At 46.9% G+C, this 17,850-nt stretch overlaps 1 protein-coding gene across 2 annotated transcripts in view; it reads right to left on the reverse strand.

Moving 5' to 3' along the window:
* The window catches only part of ERG (ETS transcription factor ERG), a 132,257-nt gene that overhangs the window by 3,434 nt on the left and 110,973 nt on the right, over positions 1 to 17,850 (reverse strand). The window contains exons 6-9 of one of the 2 annotated variants that reach the window (XM_068974113.1): positions 17,355 to 17,426; positions 9,318 to 9,386; positions 8,379 to 8,435; positions 7,674 to 7,721 (exon numbers count right to left, since the gene is read on the reverse strand). In XM_068974113.1, the coding sequence (XP_068830214.1) occupies positions 7,674 to 7,721; positions 8,379 to 8,435; positions 9,318 to 9,386; positions 17,355 to 17,426 (246 nt within the window). The remainder of the gene's footprint in view (positions 1 to 7,673; positions 7,722 to 8,378; positions 8,436 to 9,317; positions 9,387 to 17,354; positions 17,427 to 17,850) is intronic. The other variant, XM_068974195.1, reaches the window with a different exon arrangement.

Consider the following 17,850-nt stretch of genomic DNA (forward strand, 5'->3'; position numbering starts at 1 on the left):
AGTGATTGCAAGTCCTCCTGGGAGTGGAATGAGGCTTCAACTGAGTCAATAAGATCTCATTTGACTGGGTGTCCACACAGCTCTCTTGAGCCCACTGGGGGTCTAGCGATGCGGCTTTTAGGCTTTATTAAATTCAGAGAAACATCCAGGCAGAGCATTCTAACCTCTACACTACAATACTTCAGGATGACTGATGGCTCCCTTAGAGAGAAAAGCGTGCACATACCAACTATCTGACTGTGACCAGGAGGAGCTGAGGTGCTTTAAGCAGGTTTTAGAAGTTTTGAAAACAGGTAAGAGGCAGGTCTTCCCTCCCCAGTTCCCAGATACCACCTTGGGCTTGTTACCAAAGAGATGACCTTTTGTTACACTATGAGTAAATACCAACAGATATGATAAAATGATTAAAGGAACTCTGCCAACTCTTCAGGGAATTGATGAAACATAAAAATCAATTATACAGTTGCTTTCTCTAAATCCTGTCCACAAGCTCCCCAGATAAATGGCCCAGCTCATAAATCTTTGTTTCCACATTGGCTGTATGCAGTGGATGTGTTTGTGAACCTATCCATACGACAGCATCGTGAGAAAGGTCAGCCTTTTCTGAATACGTTCTGGAAAATTAGCATTTTTTCACTCTAGCAACACATTTGAAATGTATTAACAGCTTGTAGTTCATTGCAATGTAAAGTCTTCACTTTTGGGGGGCCACATATTCAAACTGTTCTCAATCAACTTTTGCTGCCCCCAACATTTCATTAATATGCATTTTTAAAAATACAAAGAGCTGTTTGAGCAAACCATATGGTTTTAGTATATATATTGTAACTAAAGGATCACTACTTGAAAAAAATTTCATATATGACTTGGGAATAGGGAAAAACATGGATTTTTGATTTAAACAATCTAACATATGTTTCAATATAAACACACAGAGTTGTTTGAAAATAGATATTCACTGTCAACCTCCTCCCATAGAGAGAGCAATCCCACAGATTTTGTATAAAATACACAGATTTTCCTAAACAGCCAAAATTATACTTGTCATCTCTTCAAACCTTGGCGTTGTCTCTTGGGAATCTGTCGCTCACTCACATCTTTTATAAATGTGTGTAAGAGAAAAATGGCAGAGAAAAGTGTTTTCTCATCGCTCCTGTTTCTAAAGAACTAGTAAGTCGGGGGCCTAAGCTCATGGCCGGAAACTGAAGGGTCAAAGGATGGACGAGGAATGTCTCCTTTGACTATTTTGCAATCAGCCCTTAAGACACAGGGGCTTGACGTCTGAGCCTTTCAAGGGCAGATGGGAATAAGACATCTGCAAAGCAAAATTCATCTGCTCCCTTACCAAAAAATAACAGCCATAAATGTAAATCAATTAATGTTTAAGTTGCTGTTGTTTAGTCACTAAGTCATGTCTGGCTTTTTGCGACCTCATGGACTGCAGCCCTCCAGGCTCCTCTATCCAAGAGATTTCCCAGGCAAGAATACCCGAGTGGGTTGCCATTTCCTTCTCCAGGGATCTTCCTGCACCAGGGATGGAATCCCCATCTCCTGAATTGGCAGGTGAGTTCTTTACCACTGAGCAACCAGGAAGCCCCATTGTTTAAGCAGACGTTATCAAATGCAACATTATGTCAAGCTCATTAACTGTTCAGTGTGCTGTAACAATACCCACTGCCTTCACAGTCACAGCAGCTCTTCTTGCTCTGCTTGAATTCTCAAGGGGGCACAATATTTGCTGAGGAGTTACAGTCAACGGTAAATTAAACAAGTTATTCATGGCTACAGAATTTCAAAAGCCATTTATTAAATTCTTCTTTTACTGTCAAAACAGTAACACTGTGCGCTAAAGGTGTGTATTAGAAGATAGAATAGAGATCCCCGAAACACGAATACCGAAGATTTAGGTAGTCTAAGAGTGGGTATCTCACCAGGCCAACCAAGTAAAAGCAAAAGCTCTTTTAAGACCAATTGTCCATCCAACAGCCTTATCACCTGCACCTCAAGAATCACCTTCTTTGGAAAAGAAAAACCTCTTTACATCTCTTTTCGCCTCTATCCTGATAACCTCCTCCTTTGAAACATAGTAAAGAGTAGCTACTTTTGTCCTAGGTTTGTCCAGGGTAATTAACTAAAAGGCAAGATCGGGGAAAGAGGGAATCTAAGCCTGTTAGCTGCCCACTTACAGGAAGGCCCAGTGGGATGAAGGGGCCTGGGGCGTGGCTTCGAAGAAGACAAAAGGCAAGCCTTTAATTCTGGGAGAGGACTGTCGTCTCCGATTCAAAGAAAAGAAGACAGAAGACGGAGGTTTAAAAGGGAGGGGATATATGTATACCTATGGCTGACTCATGTTGAGGTTTGGCAGAAAACAACAAAATTCTGCAAAGCAGCTATCCTTCAATAAAAAAATAAATTAAAAAGAAAAGAAGAGAAACACCGTAGCACAGAAGTACAAACTGGGCAACAGAAAAGGGCAAAACATCTAAACGGTTTATAAACCACAGAGAAAAGCACAGCTGGGAGTGACTCAGCAGCCATGGGGCAAGCAGGGTGGGGGGGTCCCAAGGAGGACCCTCAGCCCCCAGCTGATGGAAGGAGAGAGCTGTAAATAAAGCAGAGGGGGGCCCAGCAGGCACCGCAGGGGCCGACCTTGGGACTTTCTGCAGTAGCTAGAGGTGCTGCAGAAAAACCCAACGGCACAGCCTGGACCCCCCACACCTGGGCAGCAGGCGTGTGGCCCAGACGGAAGGCTTTGTCAGGGCTCAGGGTGGCTCAGACAGGACTGGCGGGGGGTGGGTGGGGGGAGAGGGCAGCATGGGGGCTGGAAGCACCCCTTTGGAATCGGCACCGTCTCAGCTGAATCCTGGCTCTGCCTCTTAACGGGACTTGGGGTGGCTCGCCCGGCTGTCTGTGCCTCAGTGTCCCTGTCTGCAGAATGGGGTGACACAACGCTATCAACATAGTAGTATTATAATGCCACCCTGCAGGGTGACCATGAAGATAAACTCAGTGCATGAGTGCTCAGATCATCTGTCTGAGCTGGAAACCAGGGTCTAACAAAAGGTACCTCCCTTGCCTACAAACAGGAGACACCAAAGGAAACCAACCACCCTCGTTCCTTCCAAAAAATCGCAGGCTGGCAGGACAGAAGCTGGGGATGGTGGTGTTCTCAGGGCTGGCCAGTGTTCCTGGAAGCTGACTAGTACCAGGCATCATTCTGAAGACTTTCCATGTGTTTATTTAATCCCTCGATTCCCAGAACTATGTGACAGCCCACGGCAGGGATGAGGAATCAGAGCCCAAAAGGCAGAGTGACTGCAAGGGTTGGAACCTGGACTCCAGTCTTGCTTTCAGGCCTGGGTTCCACACACGCCTCCACAGCCCCTTCGGGTCCTTTGGCCCCTCCCTGGACCTGCGGTTGGTAAGTCTCAGTAGAAGACTGGACACTCCCACCTCCTATCCAATGCCAAAACATCCCTAACACTGGTCTCTGGCCCTGCCTGGAGCAGGTTCCACTTTCATGCTCACCATTAAAGACTCCCCCGTGAGCCCCACGGGAGCCAGTGAACTGTTCCCAAGGAAGCACTTTCCTGGACAGGCAATTTCTGTTCATCACAGGAGCCATGGTAAACACTCAGCCACTCTGATGGGATGTAAAGGGGCAGTGTCGCTAATATCTGATCCAGGACTTCCTAGCGCAAGGACACACTCGTCTCAGCAGGAGAAATGTGGTCCACGCTGCACACCAAATGCATATTTGGGAGGGAGATGCAGAGATGCTGCTATCATTTTGGGCATTCGCATCACATGAGGTCATCTTTTCATTTAAAAATGGTTTTTAAAGTTTGCATTGTGTGGAGAGCAGAGGCAGCAGTCTCAAGTGGTGAAGGATTTATTTATCAGAGACCGAGCAACCAGAACCAAACAGGAAGAAACATTCTCATTAACAGCAGGATAAAAGATATTCTTGTTTTAGGAGGGGGAGGCCCCATGAGTGTAACTGACACACAGCCTAAGGAGAGACGGAGAAAGTGAAAGTGTTAGTCGCTCATTCTTGTGCGACTCTTTGCGACCCCATGGACTGAAGCCTGCCAGGCTCCTCTGCCCATGGGATTTCCTAGGCAAGAATATTGGAGTGGGTTGCCATTCCCTTCTCCATGGGATCTTCCCCACCCAGGGATCAAACCTGGGTTTCCTGCAAGTCACCTGCATTGCAGGCTGATTCCTTATCATCTGAGCCACCAGGGAAGCCCAATTCATCATAAACTAAGTAAGAGAAGTCTTTATCTTCAAGTCAAAAGTTGGATGTTGGGATTTCCCTAGCAGTCTGGTGGTTAAGGTTTTGCCTTCTAATGTAGGGAGGCTGCAAGTTCAATCCCTGGCCAGGGAGCTAAGACTCCACATGCCTCGAGGCCAAAAAAAAAACACCCCAAAACATAAAACAGAAGCAGTACTGTAACAAATTCAAAAAAGACTTTACAATGGCCCACATTAAAAAAAAAACCTTAAAAAAAAGTTGGATGTTGCCACTTTCCCTGGACCCAGTGGACACAGTCTTAGTGGAATAAAGTGCAGCCTTGGCTCACGATGCCAGCGCTGCTATTAGCTTCCAAGACATCTTCCATTTTCCCAGGCCAGTGAGTGCTCCTTGCTCTGCCTGCAAGTCGCTCTGCCCACTGTGGGCATCCCCAGGCACTAAGCCCTCTGTTAAGGGGCCACAGCTCTCTTTGGCCCCAAGTCACCAACCAAGTGCCACCTTTATCTGTGACACCATGGGCACAGACCTATATATATTTCACTTCACCCATCTGGGTGGGTGAAAGGGCCGGTCTGGTTTTGCTTAGTGCTGCTGGACAGGTTCCTGCCCTCTATCCTTAACCGTAGCCCCATCCCAAGCACCGAAGCAGCTGTTTGAATGGAACCCTTCCTTTCTGTTCTCTGGGTCCTCATTCTCCAAGAGCTCCCTCTTCCATGCTCGCTCAGTGGCAGTGGAGGGGCCAGAAAATATTAAAGCAGGTTTTGGAGGCAGAGAGTTGGGGTTCAAATCTGGCCTCTCTTCTGGTGGGCTGCGTGACCCAGGAGAAGTTAGCTCATTCATCGGGACCTCCGATTCCCCTTCTGCAGGAGGAAGACCATGGTGTTCCGAGACAAGCATTTGCCCAGGCGTGATATGGCTGGGGGGAAAGGGGAGCTATTGGATTGTTATTTCACATTATTGTATGAACATTTCCAAAGCGTTCCAGCTTCCGCCCTTTCCCCCTTTCTAATCTCTCCTGAATGCTCCTGCCAGATTAGTCTTCCTGAAGCCTGACTGATAATCATCATCTCAAAACACAGTAACGGTTTTTATGTGACTGGTTATGGATGAAGGTGGAAGAGGAGAGTGAAATACTGGCTTAAAACACAACACTCAAAAAGCTAAGATCATGGCATCCAGTCCCATCACTTCATGGCAAACAGATGGGGAAAAAACGGGAACAGTGGACTTTCTTTTCTTGGGCTCCAAAATCACTGCAGATGGTGACTGAAGCTATGAAATTAAAAGATGCTTTCTTCTTGGAAGAAAAGATATGATAAACCTAGATAGCGTATTAAAAAGCAGGGACATCATTCTGCTGACAAAGGTTCATGTAGTCAAAGCTACAGTTTTTCCAGTAGTCAAGTATGGATGTGAGAGTTGGACCATAAAGAAGGCTGAGCGCCAAGGAAGTGATGCTTTTGAACTGTGGTGTTGGAGAAGACTCTTGAGAGTCCCTTGGACTTCAAGGAGATCCAACCAGTCCATCCTAAATAAATACCTGAATCCCCATTGGAAGGACTGATGCTGAAGCTGAAGCTCCAATCCTTTGGCCACCTGATGCGAAGAGCTGACTCACTGGAAAAGACCCTGATGCTGGGAAAGATTGAAGGTAGGAGGAGAAGGGGAGCACAGAGGATGAGATGGTTGGATGGCATCATCAGCTCAATGGACATGAATTTGAGTGAACTCCGGGAGACAGTGAAGAACAAGGAAGCCTGGTGTGCTGCAGTCCACAGGGTTGCAGAGTCAGACAGGACTGAGCACCTGAACAGCAATGGAGGCAGCTGCAAATGGAAGGTGAGCACAGGCGTAAGAGCAGCCCCAGGAGACGCAGCCGCCAGGCAGGCGCCGAGGAAGCCCATGTCCGTGGAAGCTCCTTGCGAGTCAAGGAGAGCATCTTGTTACTCCTTGCATTCACTTATTTGGCAAATAAGTTTTGAGCACCTGGTCTATGCCTGGATTTAATGCAATAAACAAAAGAGACCTATTCAATTCTCTGCTGTTTAAAAAATATTTGCTGCACTAGTTACCATTAACTAAACTTCAGCGTCAAAGACACAGAACTCCCAATGATGATATTTTACGTACTCCAAAGTATAGATTCCCTTGTGGGGATTTACACAGAATCTACGTTTTCCCGTTTCTAACCCCGTTTTGGCCTCAACGTTTAGGAAATACACATTCCAGCTGGGATTTCCAACATGCCTGTGGCATCTTGGCATCTGACGCTGCTGTTGAGAATACGCAGCATATGCTGTGCGTTTCTGAAGTGGAGGCCAGCACAGCTGGTTCTGACCCGAACACACACAAATCAGACAACCTGGCTGGCACCGAGGCGTGGTGCCAGGTCACAGTCCTTGGCAAGGGACAGGCTACAGACAGATGATGAAAGATCTGCACTTTCTTCTGGCACCTGAGTTCAGACATAGGCCATTCACTGACCACGAGCCTACTTTTCAAGCCTTACGGTTGTCATTAGGTTCTTTTTTTTTTTAAGATATTATTTTATCTGCTGTGCGAGGGGCTGAAGTGTGGTCCTCCTCCCCGCTAATTCATATGTAAGGTTTGCTCAGTACCTTGGAATGTGACATCATGGCAATAGGACCTTTAGAAGGGTAATCATGTTAAAGTAATGTCATTTGCATGGGTTCTAATCCAGTTTGACTAGCGTCCTGGTAGAAATGGGAGTTTGGGCACAGAGATAACATACAGAAGTAAGGAGATGCTGGCAAAGACGGCCGTCCGCAAGCCAAGGAGAGGTCTTCTTCTCCATGGCCCACAGAGGGAAAGAACCCTGACAACTTGATTTTGGACTTCAGGCCTCTAGTACTTTCCAGGTGGCGCTAGTGGTAAAAAACCTGCCTGCCGATGTGGGGACGTACAAGACTTGGGTTCGATCCCTGGGTTGAGAAGATCCCCTGGAGGAGGGCATGGCAACCCACCCCAGGATTCTTGCCTGGAGAATCCCCACGAACAGAGGAGCCTGGTGGGTTGCAAAGAGTCAGACACAACTACAGGGACTTAGCACACACGCATGGACTTAGCACACACGCATGGACTTAGCACACACGCATGCCTCTAGAACCAGGAGACAATAAATGTCTGAGGTCTAAGCTCCCAGCTTGTACTTGGTCAGAGCAGCCCTAGGAAGCTGAAACAACTTGGATTAGGTAAGGATGCTCTTTGCTGAAGCTAAATCTTAACGTTTATAACCCAACCCTTTTATTTGCCATTTAGGCAAGTAATCCAGTGAAACGTACAACTTAAATTTGTTCAGTGGAAGGGATTTCTTTGCCTATACTGGTTCAACATTCAAAATCGCTCCTGCCCAAAAGATAACTTTGTAAGAGCAAAACTATCAGCAGTGTCTCACCTGGATTTGCAAGGCGGCTACTTGTGGGTCCAAGAATCTGGTAAGGATCTGTGGCAAAAAGAAAAGACATGATTGGGAGCAGGTGGGATGTAACTGTAAGAATGACGCTGACCTGCTGGTGTTTTCAGATTTTAAAGCTGACAATGCCTCTCACATCAAAGTCCCCCAGCACAACCTCCTGTATTAGAGACGATGTCACACGGATCTGAGACAGGCTTCGAGGTAAAGATCTCCTAGCTGGTGGCTGAGCTCAGATTTGGTCTGGGATTCCTGACATCCAGTCCAGGCCTCTCTCCAACCCAGAACATAAACAGGGCAAATGTCCTCAGTCCCCCACGGTCCCCAGGACAATATTGGCTGCGTCGCTCAGCACGCTGGCAGCAGAAACATTCCACTGTATTTCTGGGCTGATGTTGTTGTACGTGGCCTGGAAGGTAAAAGTCAAATAATTCCCAGGACACAAAGAAGCTGGGTGCAGATGGAATGTATTTTCCATATTTACTGCATAGATTTTGTTAACGGTTTAGCAAAAACTCAATCATTTCCAATTGAGTAGACTGGTAGTTTGGTGCCCATTTTACATATGGAATAGTCCTAAAGAAGACAAAGGAATATTAATTTCATTTAGAAAGTGACACATTTTAGAAAGATGCTGCCAGACCCATTTCTTCTTTTATGACCATCAAGAAGCTCCCTGAAACATACCTAGCTGAGGACGCTGGTCTTCAGTTTTGGGCACTGTGGAAGGAGACGGCTGAGCAGCTGAAAATCCAAAAATGAAAGAGACAATCAGCCATAACTTGTGTTTGACTACTAGATTTTGGTGCTGCTGTCCATCATTCCACCAATTATCTTGGTTATGAACACGAGAGTCCTGCTCTTATGATAAGAAGCATCTTAGGGTAGGGGAAATGTTTCCTTTTTAACAAAATCAAATGCAAACATAGTAGCAAAACAAAGGCCCTCTAAATTATTTAAAAAATTTTTTTGGTCAGTCCAGGTTTGATGCATGATACTGGATGCTTGGGGCTGGTGCACTGAGACGACCCAGAGGGATGGTACGTGGAGGGAGGAGGGAGGGGGGTTCAGGATGGGGAACATGTGTATACCTGTGGCGGATTCATGTTGATGAATGGCAAAACCAGTACAATATTGTAAAGCAATTAACCTCCAATTAAAATAAATACATTTATATTTAAAAAATTTATTTGTGCCCCATTTTTTCCAAAACTAAAAAGAAAATTTGAGATGGTTTATGAAACAAATGAAAATGAATCGCCCTCTAAAATAAATAGATAAAGGGAAATTACTAGGAAGATAAAATAAAGCAAGGAATACTTTAAACATGGCCACGATTGGGAAATGACCTGGCGTTTAACCCGCACTCAAAGCATCCCATGAGCCATGTATCTGTTCATGTGGAAATCCATCACCTTGTTCACTTCTTTCTGTTAGAGAAATACGTCTAACCCCCAAAGAGCATGAATCATTGCATTTAAAGATCCGTTGCACTTTGGGGCCAAAGGGACACACCTGTATGTTGAAAAAGCACAAACTGGCTAAAGAAATGATCATTTACTCCATCAAGAGGTACCCACTGCCCGGTGATGAGAGGGTTCAAGGCAGCAGGAACCAGCATCGTACCTTTCGACTGGGGGGCGGGGTGGCCATGGCTGGTCCAGGCGGATCTCCTGGGTGGTTCATAAGGTAAATCTGTAAAGGCAAATAAGATGACTAAAAGATCAATGATGTGACTTGATAATAGCTATTTTGCATGCTTTTTAAAGTTTGTGTTTATTAGAATAATTGAGAAGACCCAGTGATCCAAAGAAACATTCAACCTGGGTTTCATGAGATTTATGTTTTATTTACAAAGATAACTATCTTTTATCAATCTAACCCATTTTCACCCATTAATCTGAAAACTCCCATGGACAGATTCTCTTGGAGCTGGTGGACTCCCCTAAGATAATTCACTACAATCATAGCCAAGACCATATCAAGTTTCTTACCATCTATTTGTTTTGCTTCCAGCTTGAGCTGACTGAAGTCCATTACCCCATTATTACGTGCATGACCTGTCTAAAACACAGCCTGAGGTATGGATGAACGAACGGATACCTGCTCGAGGCCTGACCCTAAATCCAACAAATGGCATTGGTGTTCCTTCCTCTTCTTCCTTGGAAAAGAGTACGGCCTCCTTTATTTGCCACCTGCCTCTCTCAGCCACCCCTCATTCCCCCTCATCCACTTTTATTAAATCAGTCTTAAGGGACTAGCTCTTTTTCTGTGCAAATGTCTACTTTTTCTCCTGCTCCAAATGAATTTAGGATTTCCCTAAAAGGAATCGCATGAAGTCATCGGTAAGACTGAAACAGTATTGCCCCCGCAACATATTAGCAGTGGTCACAGAACTGAAGTATATGCCAATGTTTTTTTTTTTTTTTTGTATTTATAATGTATTGTCACTTGTCCCATAAACCTTCATCATGCTTTGCATACACAAATTGAATAATTATATTTCGGCACCCTCAGTGCAAGCTCTGTTATGATTATGACTCTAAGTCGGTTCAAGTTTCCTTTAAAATATATTCCAGAAATGTTATTATGCATGCTCTCATTGACTGTGCCCATGCAAAGCTATGACAGAGCCACTTCACATCTATGTCTTCTTGGATTGGGAGGTCTTGGTTCAATGCCAGGCATCACTGGGCCAGCTGAAAGCCATACCCAGGTCCTGGAGCAGGTGTCCTGCTGCGAGACACCTGGAGGTGGCTATAAACTCTCACGTGGAGAGATTTTAAACTTGGTTCAAAATTGGCCATTTTGTGGGTCCCTCTTCAAAAAGCTTGACTATGTTGCAAAAGCCATGTCTCTTTCCATTTTCCTATCCCAGAGAGACAAGCAATGAAATGCAACGTGAAATCCAACACAGAATTGCCCTAATTTATTTGGTCTGTTTGGCTACGACCATCTCGACTGGTGTGGTCTGTGAAATCCTACTCTCCAGAGCTTTGGTTGAGTTTGATCACTTTCTCTGCTGCTGCGCCGCACCACTCCCTCTCCACTGGCATTTTTGTATTTTGGGACTGGAAGAGTTTCCCACCCAGTCCCTTGGATTCTCATTTTTCTGATGTTGGGATTACACAGGGGAGTTAAATCTGCAGCTGCTATCAATTTGCCACTAAATTTCAACTTACGTCGCTGGGGGCATTTGCACACGGATTCTCGTCGAGTTGCATTTGGCCTAGAAAATGGTCAGCCAGAGTTTCAATTTGAGAACTGTCTCAGAAAGAAAAATCTAGGAGGGCAATTGTAACAGTATCTTAGCCCACTACAGGAGCAGACAGTCACAGCGACAACAGGGCTTCTATCTACAGAGTGAGAAAGCAAGAAGATCCAGAAATATGTTCCAGGTCCCCGTTCCTCCACAGACCAGCAGTACTGGTAACCTCTGGGAGCTTGTTATAAACGCAGAATCTCACTCTAGATATACTGAAGTAGAATCTGCATTTTACCAGATATGACCTGCAATCCCACTCCTGGGGATATGTCGGGAGAAAACCAGAAGATACGTGCACCCCACTGTTCATAGCAGCACTACTCGCAACAGCCAAGACACGGAAGCAGCCTAAATGTCCACTGACTGACAAACGGATAAAGAAGACGTGCTACACATGTGCAATGGAAGATCGATGCTGTTTAGTTGCTAAGTCATGTCTGACTCTCTTTTGCAACCCTGTGGACCATAGCCCACTAGGCTCCTCTGTCCCTGGGATTCTCCAGGCAAGAACACTGGAGTGGGTTGCCATTTCCTTCTCCTGTGTAGGTATATATATGTATATATATACACACACATATATATATAACTGAATCACTTTTTTCTGTACACCAGAAAATATAACATTCTAAATCAACTATACTTCAATTTCAAAACAAGATCTCACTTGACTTGGCTGTATGCTGAAGTTTGAGAAAGCCTGTTCTAGACAATTTCCTTTTTTCTTTTCTACAAACCTGTGTTCCTACAGATAATTATTTCAGAAATGCTATCCAAGTCTGCGAATGCCAATAAGTGAGAGGACTAAGTTCTACATTGAATGCTTTTGCCTGAAATATGAGAACACGAATGGAATTAGTAGCCAGTGTCAGTCGGTGAGTCTGCTGCTATCTTAAACATAAGACTGCCCGTGAAACGTACCTGGAAGAAAGTAAGCATCAAGCCATGAATAGAAAAATATTTTGAAACTCTGTCTTCATGAAGTTCTTCTTAGAGTGCACAACCGTGTCCCATCCTGCCTCGAAAATCAGTCACGACCTAACAACTCCAAGCCTGATTCTTAGCCAAGAACTTGAGATGTTTACATGAACAATGATTAATGTGCTCATGAGCATATTGCCATGGAAGATAAGTGGAGTTTTGTTTTTGTTCATGAAATTCTGCCCCGGGGCTGTCTTATCAGCTACTGATCATGTGTCGTGGGGGCCCCAAGCCCCCTCCTGCGGGATGTAACATCGGGGAATGTTGAACCAAGCCTCACTGAGACGAGAGACGACCATTTCAGTGACCTCGCCGGCAGCTACACCACCTCGAAGCAGAGCCAGTTTTGAGCAGTTTTGCTCCTTGGCTGCTTGAAAAATTATGACACCGTGTACATTTGCTATTTGCCCCTGATGGATTAGTAGATCATAAGACTTCAAATAAGAACATAGTTTACATGTCACTTTTGCTGGTCATTTCAACCCACCCTTCATTTCTCTTCCATTTTGATCTTCAAGGCCATTAACTCATAAACTTGGCAGCAGGTCTGTGCCAGGGAAGGCTGCTTTCTGGCATGGGTTCTGCTCTTTTTATTTCTTTAACAGACTGTGTTTTAAAACTGAGCTTTATAAGAACCATTCCAGAGGCAGCTGAAGGTACCAAAGAAGTATGTTCTCTGCCATGATTTAGACTAAAACCCACAAAACTACAAAGAAGGAGTGTGACTATTGCTGGCTCCTTCACCCCAGCACCTTTGCTTATGTTCTGGGAGTTAAGATAACTGTGGTGCTGGAGCAGACTCTTCAGAGTCCCTTGGACTGCAAGGAGATCAAACCAGTCAATGCTAAAGGACATCAACCCTGAACATTCACTGGAAGCACTGATGATGAAGCTGAAGCCCCAATACTTTAGCCACCTGATGCAAAGAGCTGACTCATTGGAAAAGACCCTGATGCTGGGAAAGATTGAAGGCCAAAGAAGAAGGGGGCAGCAGAGGATGAGATGGTTGGATGGCATCACCAACTCAATGGACATGTATTTGAGCAAACTCCGGGAGATAGTGGAGGACAGAGGAGCCTGGCGTGCTGCAGTCCATGGGGTTTCAGAGTCGGACATGACTTAGTGACTGAGCGGCAACAACAAGATCAGTTCCTGATTCTGAAAGAGACTCCTCCCCACCGTTGCTCCCTCCTCTAGACATCAATGATGTAAGACAGCATCCTTGCTGTCCTTCTTGCAAGATTAGGTTCACCAAGTTTTATGCTCTCTTTTCATCAGGATCACTGAACAGCCCTGCTAGCCCTCTTCAAGTCCACCCGCCACTTTAAAGGACCAGAACTTGGACCGTGAGAGGGCTTACCCCTCCCTCTGCAGGACCCATGCCACATGTATGAAGCAACTCTGGAGGTCCCTGGCTGTGCTGGATGTGAAAGGATGGATTCTGCCAGTTCTCAATGAGCTTGAATGTTTACGGCAAAGACACAAAGACCAAGAGCTATGGCCCCAAACCAATATCTAAACTCCCACTTAATGCATGGGGTTTTTAGAGTAACGCCTACTACCATGATGAAATGACCCTCTCCCATTCTCCTTCAGCTCTCCCTACAGTCTTCTAAACTCCTCTGCAAAGGCATGGAGATCTGGTGATGGGGGTGCGTTTCGCCTTGCCATCTCAACCAGGTTTGCAGGTCTGTGGTTATAGCAGAGTCAGGGCAAAGGCAAGCATGCATTTTCAGCCATGTGCTGTGATGCAGGCTTCTCTGAGGAGACAGGGCATTAGCTGCGTGGTCTTGCTGTGACTGGAGATGCCGCCTGGCACTGCGCTGCAAACCCTGAAGGAGGAACCACTGCAGATTCCCAGAAACGCTTGAAGAGCCATAGCTGAAAAGCCACAGCCAAGGCTGCACTTGCAGACCCGACTCCAGTCTCTTTCAACAGCATCCGAGATGTGTATCACGGAGTACGGGCTGCCATGGTGATGGAGGAGAGGGCAGGTTACAGATCGTCCTGGGCTTACACCAGAGCTTTCCCATACACTGCTCCAAAGCTATCAGGCAGGGCTTACATCGTGAGATCAAAAACCAGCCTGCAAGTTTCCCTGAGTCAGACTTGCCTCTATGCCCCTTGAGGCCTCAAAGGGCCATCGTCCCCAAAAGGCATGCACTCAGCAAAAAAGGAGGAGGGTGCCTCTGGGGAAGATGGGGAAAGGACTTCTGGTAATAATAACTGACTCTTGGAGAAACGCATGTGATACCACGAATGCAATCACAAAAAAAGAATGTAAACGGATCTGCCCATGTGCTAGCATTTTCTAAGAGGAGTGGACAGACTCATCTGCATGCTAATTCAAGAAAGGGATCAAGCAAGAGGGTGCATTCTGAATCAGGACGGTTTGGAAACAAATAAATAGGAATGAGCACGGGAAGGGAGCGGGGCTGAGGCATGAACAAAGGAGTATGTTGTCCATCGTGCATTATCTTGTAAGGTCACCGGGCGGTCCCGGCTGATTGTGGGGGGTACTGAAAGGATGCAGCCACTGGACAGGGCAGGCCGCAAAGGAACCCTGGAATACAGGATCGATTCGGGGAGATGGACCGTGACAAGAGGAAAGGGAGGGTGGGGCAGGCCGCCCCGAGCTGGATGCTGGAGAAGGAAGGAAAGGAAGCAAGCGGGAGGGAGCACCAGGGCATTGGACGTGGCACGACAGATGGATGGGAGGAAGGAGTCCTCTGTCTCCGTGGGTGTGAGATCAGAGACCCGGACGGACGCTGCAAGCCAAGGGCACAGGGCAATGGGAACTCAGGCCTCTATCCCCAAGGACCTCTCCCCAGGAAAGAGTCAGCAACCACCTCTTCTGAAAGAAACCCACTGACCACAGGCACACGGTCAGATTCCCAGGGACCCCCTCTCCCATGGGTCCCGCCATGGTCGTCCCAGCATGGTCCTCCCTGCCACTCTTCTCTCTCACACCTGGATGCTCCAGGGTGCTGATGAGCCTGCATGCAGGGCAGCAGTGGAGACTCAGACACAGAGAAGAGACGTGTGGACACAGATGGGGGAAGGAGAGGGCGGGACGGACTGAGACAGCAGCGCTGAGGCAGATGCATCACCACGTGTAACCCAGGCAGCCGGTGGGGAGTCGCTGCATGACGCAGGCAGTCAGAACCCGGGCTCTGCGATAACCTAGAGGGGCGGGCTGGGCTGGGCGGGGGGACGGAGCTTTAGGAGGGAGGGGGCGCATGTATATCCGTGGCCGATTCATGTTGATGCATGGCAGAAACCGACGCATTAGTGCAAAGCGATTATCCTCCGATTAAAAACAAATTTAAAACGAGAATATAAAAATATGACTAAAACTTTGTAATATTAAGAAAAGGACCTCTTCCAAATCCACCACATCCTCAAATAGGGTAAAAAGAAACTCTAGAGCCCACTGCTTTTTCCTTTTGAGTCAAGCGGCATGTGGGGTCTTGGCTCCCCAATCAGGGATCAGACCCTTGCCCCCTGCACTGGAAGTGCATAGTCTGACCACCAGACCCCCAGGGAAGTCAAAAGACCTACTGTTCTGTCTGTGAAGCAACATGTAGCCCCATCACACTAAGCCAACTCACATGCCCCCACGATCCCAACACCAGCTCACAATCCCCAGCTTTTGAGACTCAGACACATCCACGAAATCTCTTCAGACAAACAAATGAGCAACCCTTGGCCAAAGGTTTACAGGCAGCTTCTGCTTCTGTGAGTATGCGTGGGAACTTCTTTAAAACACTTACAAAATCAGAATGATTTTCCTATACTTCCCATGACCTCCCAAAGGTGCATTTACTGGCAGTCAGCTCAGGCACGTCTAGACCTGGCATGACACGTGCACCTTGACGCTCCTTTTGCAGCACAGGCGGTGGGTTCCTTTGGAGCCGGTCTAGATCACTGCAGACCCTGAGTCTTGTCCACGATTATGTGGTCTGCGTCAGAGATAACAAAGCACGTTGACTGAGCTTTTCTGCTGTGCTTTTCAGGAGGGACGGGGAGAAAACTTTATGAGGTCAGAGGACAGAAAATCGCTGGCTCAGTCACAGTACCAGAGCGGTCCTCACGCGGAGAAGCATCTCTCCCTGTGCTAGTCAGCTCACTGGTCCCCCATCTTTTTCGATGGGGAGAAACAGCAACGTCAAGCTTGGTGCCTGGGACCAGGTCACACTGGGACTTGGGCGGCCTGGACAGATGCCAGAAGCTGGAGAGTGACAGCTTGGGTCTAGGAAGGAGGATGGGAGTTCTGCATCCATGTGTGAACAGGCAGAAATCATCCCACAGCCCTGAGTCACGATTCCTCAGCTATGAGGCTTGCTCATGTCATCCAGCTGGTGGGGTTGCACATCCCAGTGAGGGCTTAGGTGATGGGACCATGCTTGCCCAAGGCCACCCCCCCTGCACTTCTCTATCTGGCAACACTCCATCCTCCTCTGGGCCATGGCCCTTCCATTGCAGCACACATGGCCCATCCCTTTCCTGGAGGAAGAAATTGAGGGAGGAATTCTCCCTTCCTGCTCCCACAGCTGCTATTGTCAGAGGTGGTGCTTCTACTGTAAGATCAGTGCTTTAGATTAAACATCCATTTTTGCCCCTCCAGCTCCAGGCACTTCACTTGTAAGGTTAAATATTACGCGTGTGAGTCTGTTCTGGCTCTAGGTGGCTTTACTGAAACATCTAGAGCTTTATGCTGTGTGCCGTGGGTTCATTCCCCACTGCACCCCATGGCTGGCACTCAGGAGGGTGGGTGGGCACCTGGGGAATGGCCAGGTCAGCTTTCTGAAGACAGGGGGCTCTCTGAAGTCTGGCTGATCTTTGGATCCCCAGCATCTAACATCGCACTTGGCATGAATTGGCCCTTGGTAACTACTGATGTTTTTTTTCATGAATGACACATAAGTTAATAAGCTAATTAAGTCATTGGGAAAGACATAAAGATTCAGGTGTAAATATGATCGATTACATGCTTCTGCTCTGAAAGACTGGCTCTCGTGACAGCTGGGAACTGGCCACTTGTGTTAGGGGGACGCCACTGGTTCCGGGTTATGCAATTAGGATGGATGGATGATACTACATCTTTCTGTAAACTCAAAATCGGACAGGCGTTGGGAATGACTTCTCAGCCCGTCTGTGTCTGAGAGCAGCTGGTGAACGGGCTGACCTGCTTGTCAGCCTGCAGTTGAGGGAGGGACTGTCCCTGTGATCTCTGAGCGGAAAGGTCTGACTGATTCTAGGCTCCAGATCCACAGAGGCAGAGTCAGACTGTTTAGAGCTCCCATCCAAGATCAGCTGTGTCACGTGACATAGGTCACGCATCTCACGGGACATCCTGGGATGTCTCAAAAAAAAAAAAGAAAAAAAGAAAAGCAGATGACACAGGGGTATTTTCGTACCTGGCCTAGTTGTAATTCTTTGCGTAGCTTCGGGATATACTGAAGTATTTGGGAAAATAAAAGCTGCACCCCCTGCAGACAAAAGGAAAGATAGAACACGTGAAGGTCTTGCTGCCGTGGTTGTCCGTCTCAGCAACGATGCCTAGCCTACTTTCCCCCTGACAACCAAGGCAGGCGGCCTCCTGGAAGCAGCCACACCTGATCTGGGGAGCAGGGACAGGACGTGGGTCAGAAACCTTTGCTGAAGCTGGAAGGGATGCTCCACTTGGCATACAGGGTCTTGGGTTTGGATTATTCAGCTTCCTCCTGAAGCCCCTTCCTTTGTTTCTCCATCCTCCCACAAGCTAGCTTTCTTAGAACAACTCTTTGCTGGGTGTTTTCATTTTTCAAATTGTATAAAAATCCATAAAACATTTTTACAGAGCCCTTGGAAAGTAGTATCAAAGAATTATAACTATTTTGCCAAAGAATATATGGATCTAATTAAAAATGAATC

This window comes from Capricornis sumatraensis, chromosome 1, assembly GCF_032405125.1.
Source record: "Capricornis sumatraensis isolate serow.1 chromosome 1, serow.2, whole genome shotgun sequence".
NCBI classification, from domain to species: Eukaryota; Metazoa; Chordata; class Mammalia; order Artiodactyla; family Bovidae; genus Capricornis; species Capricornis sumatraensis.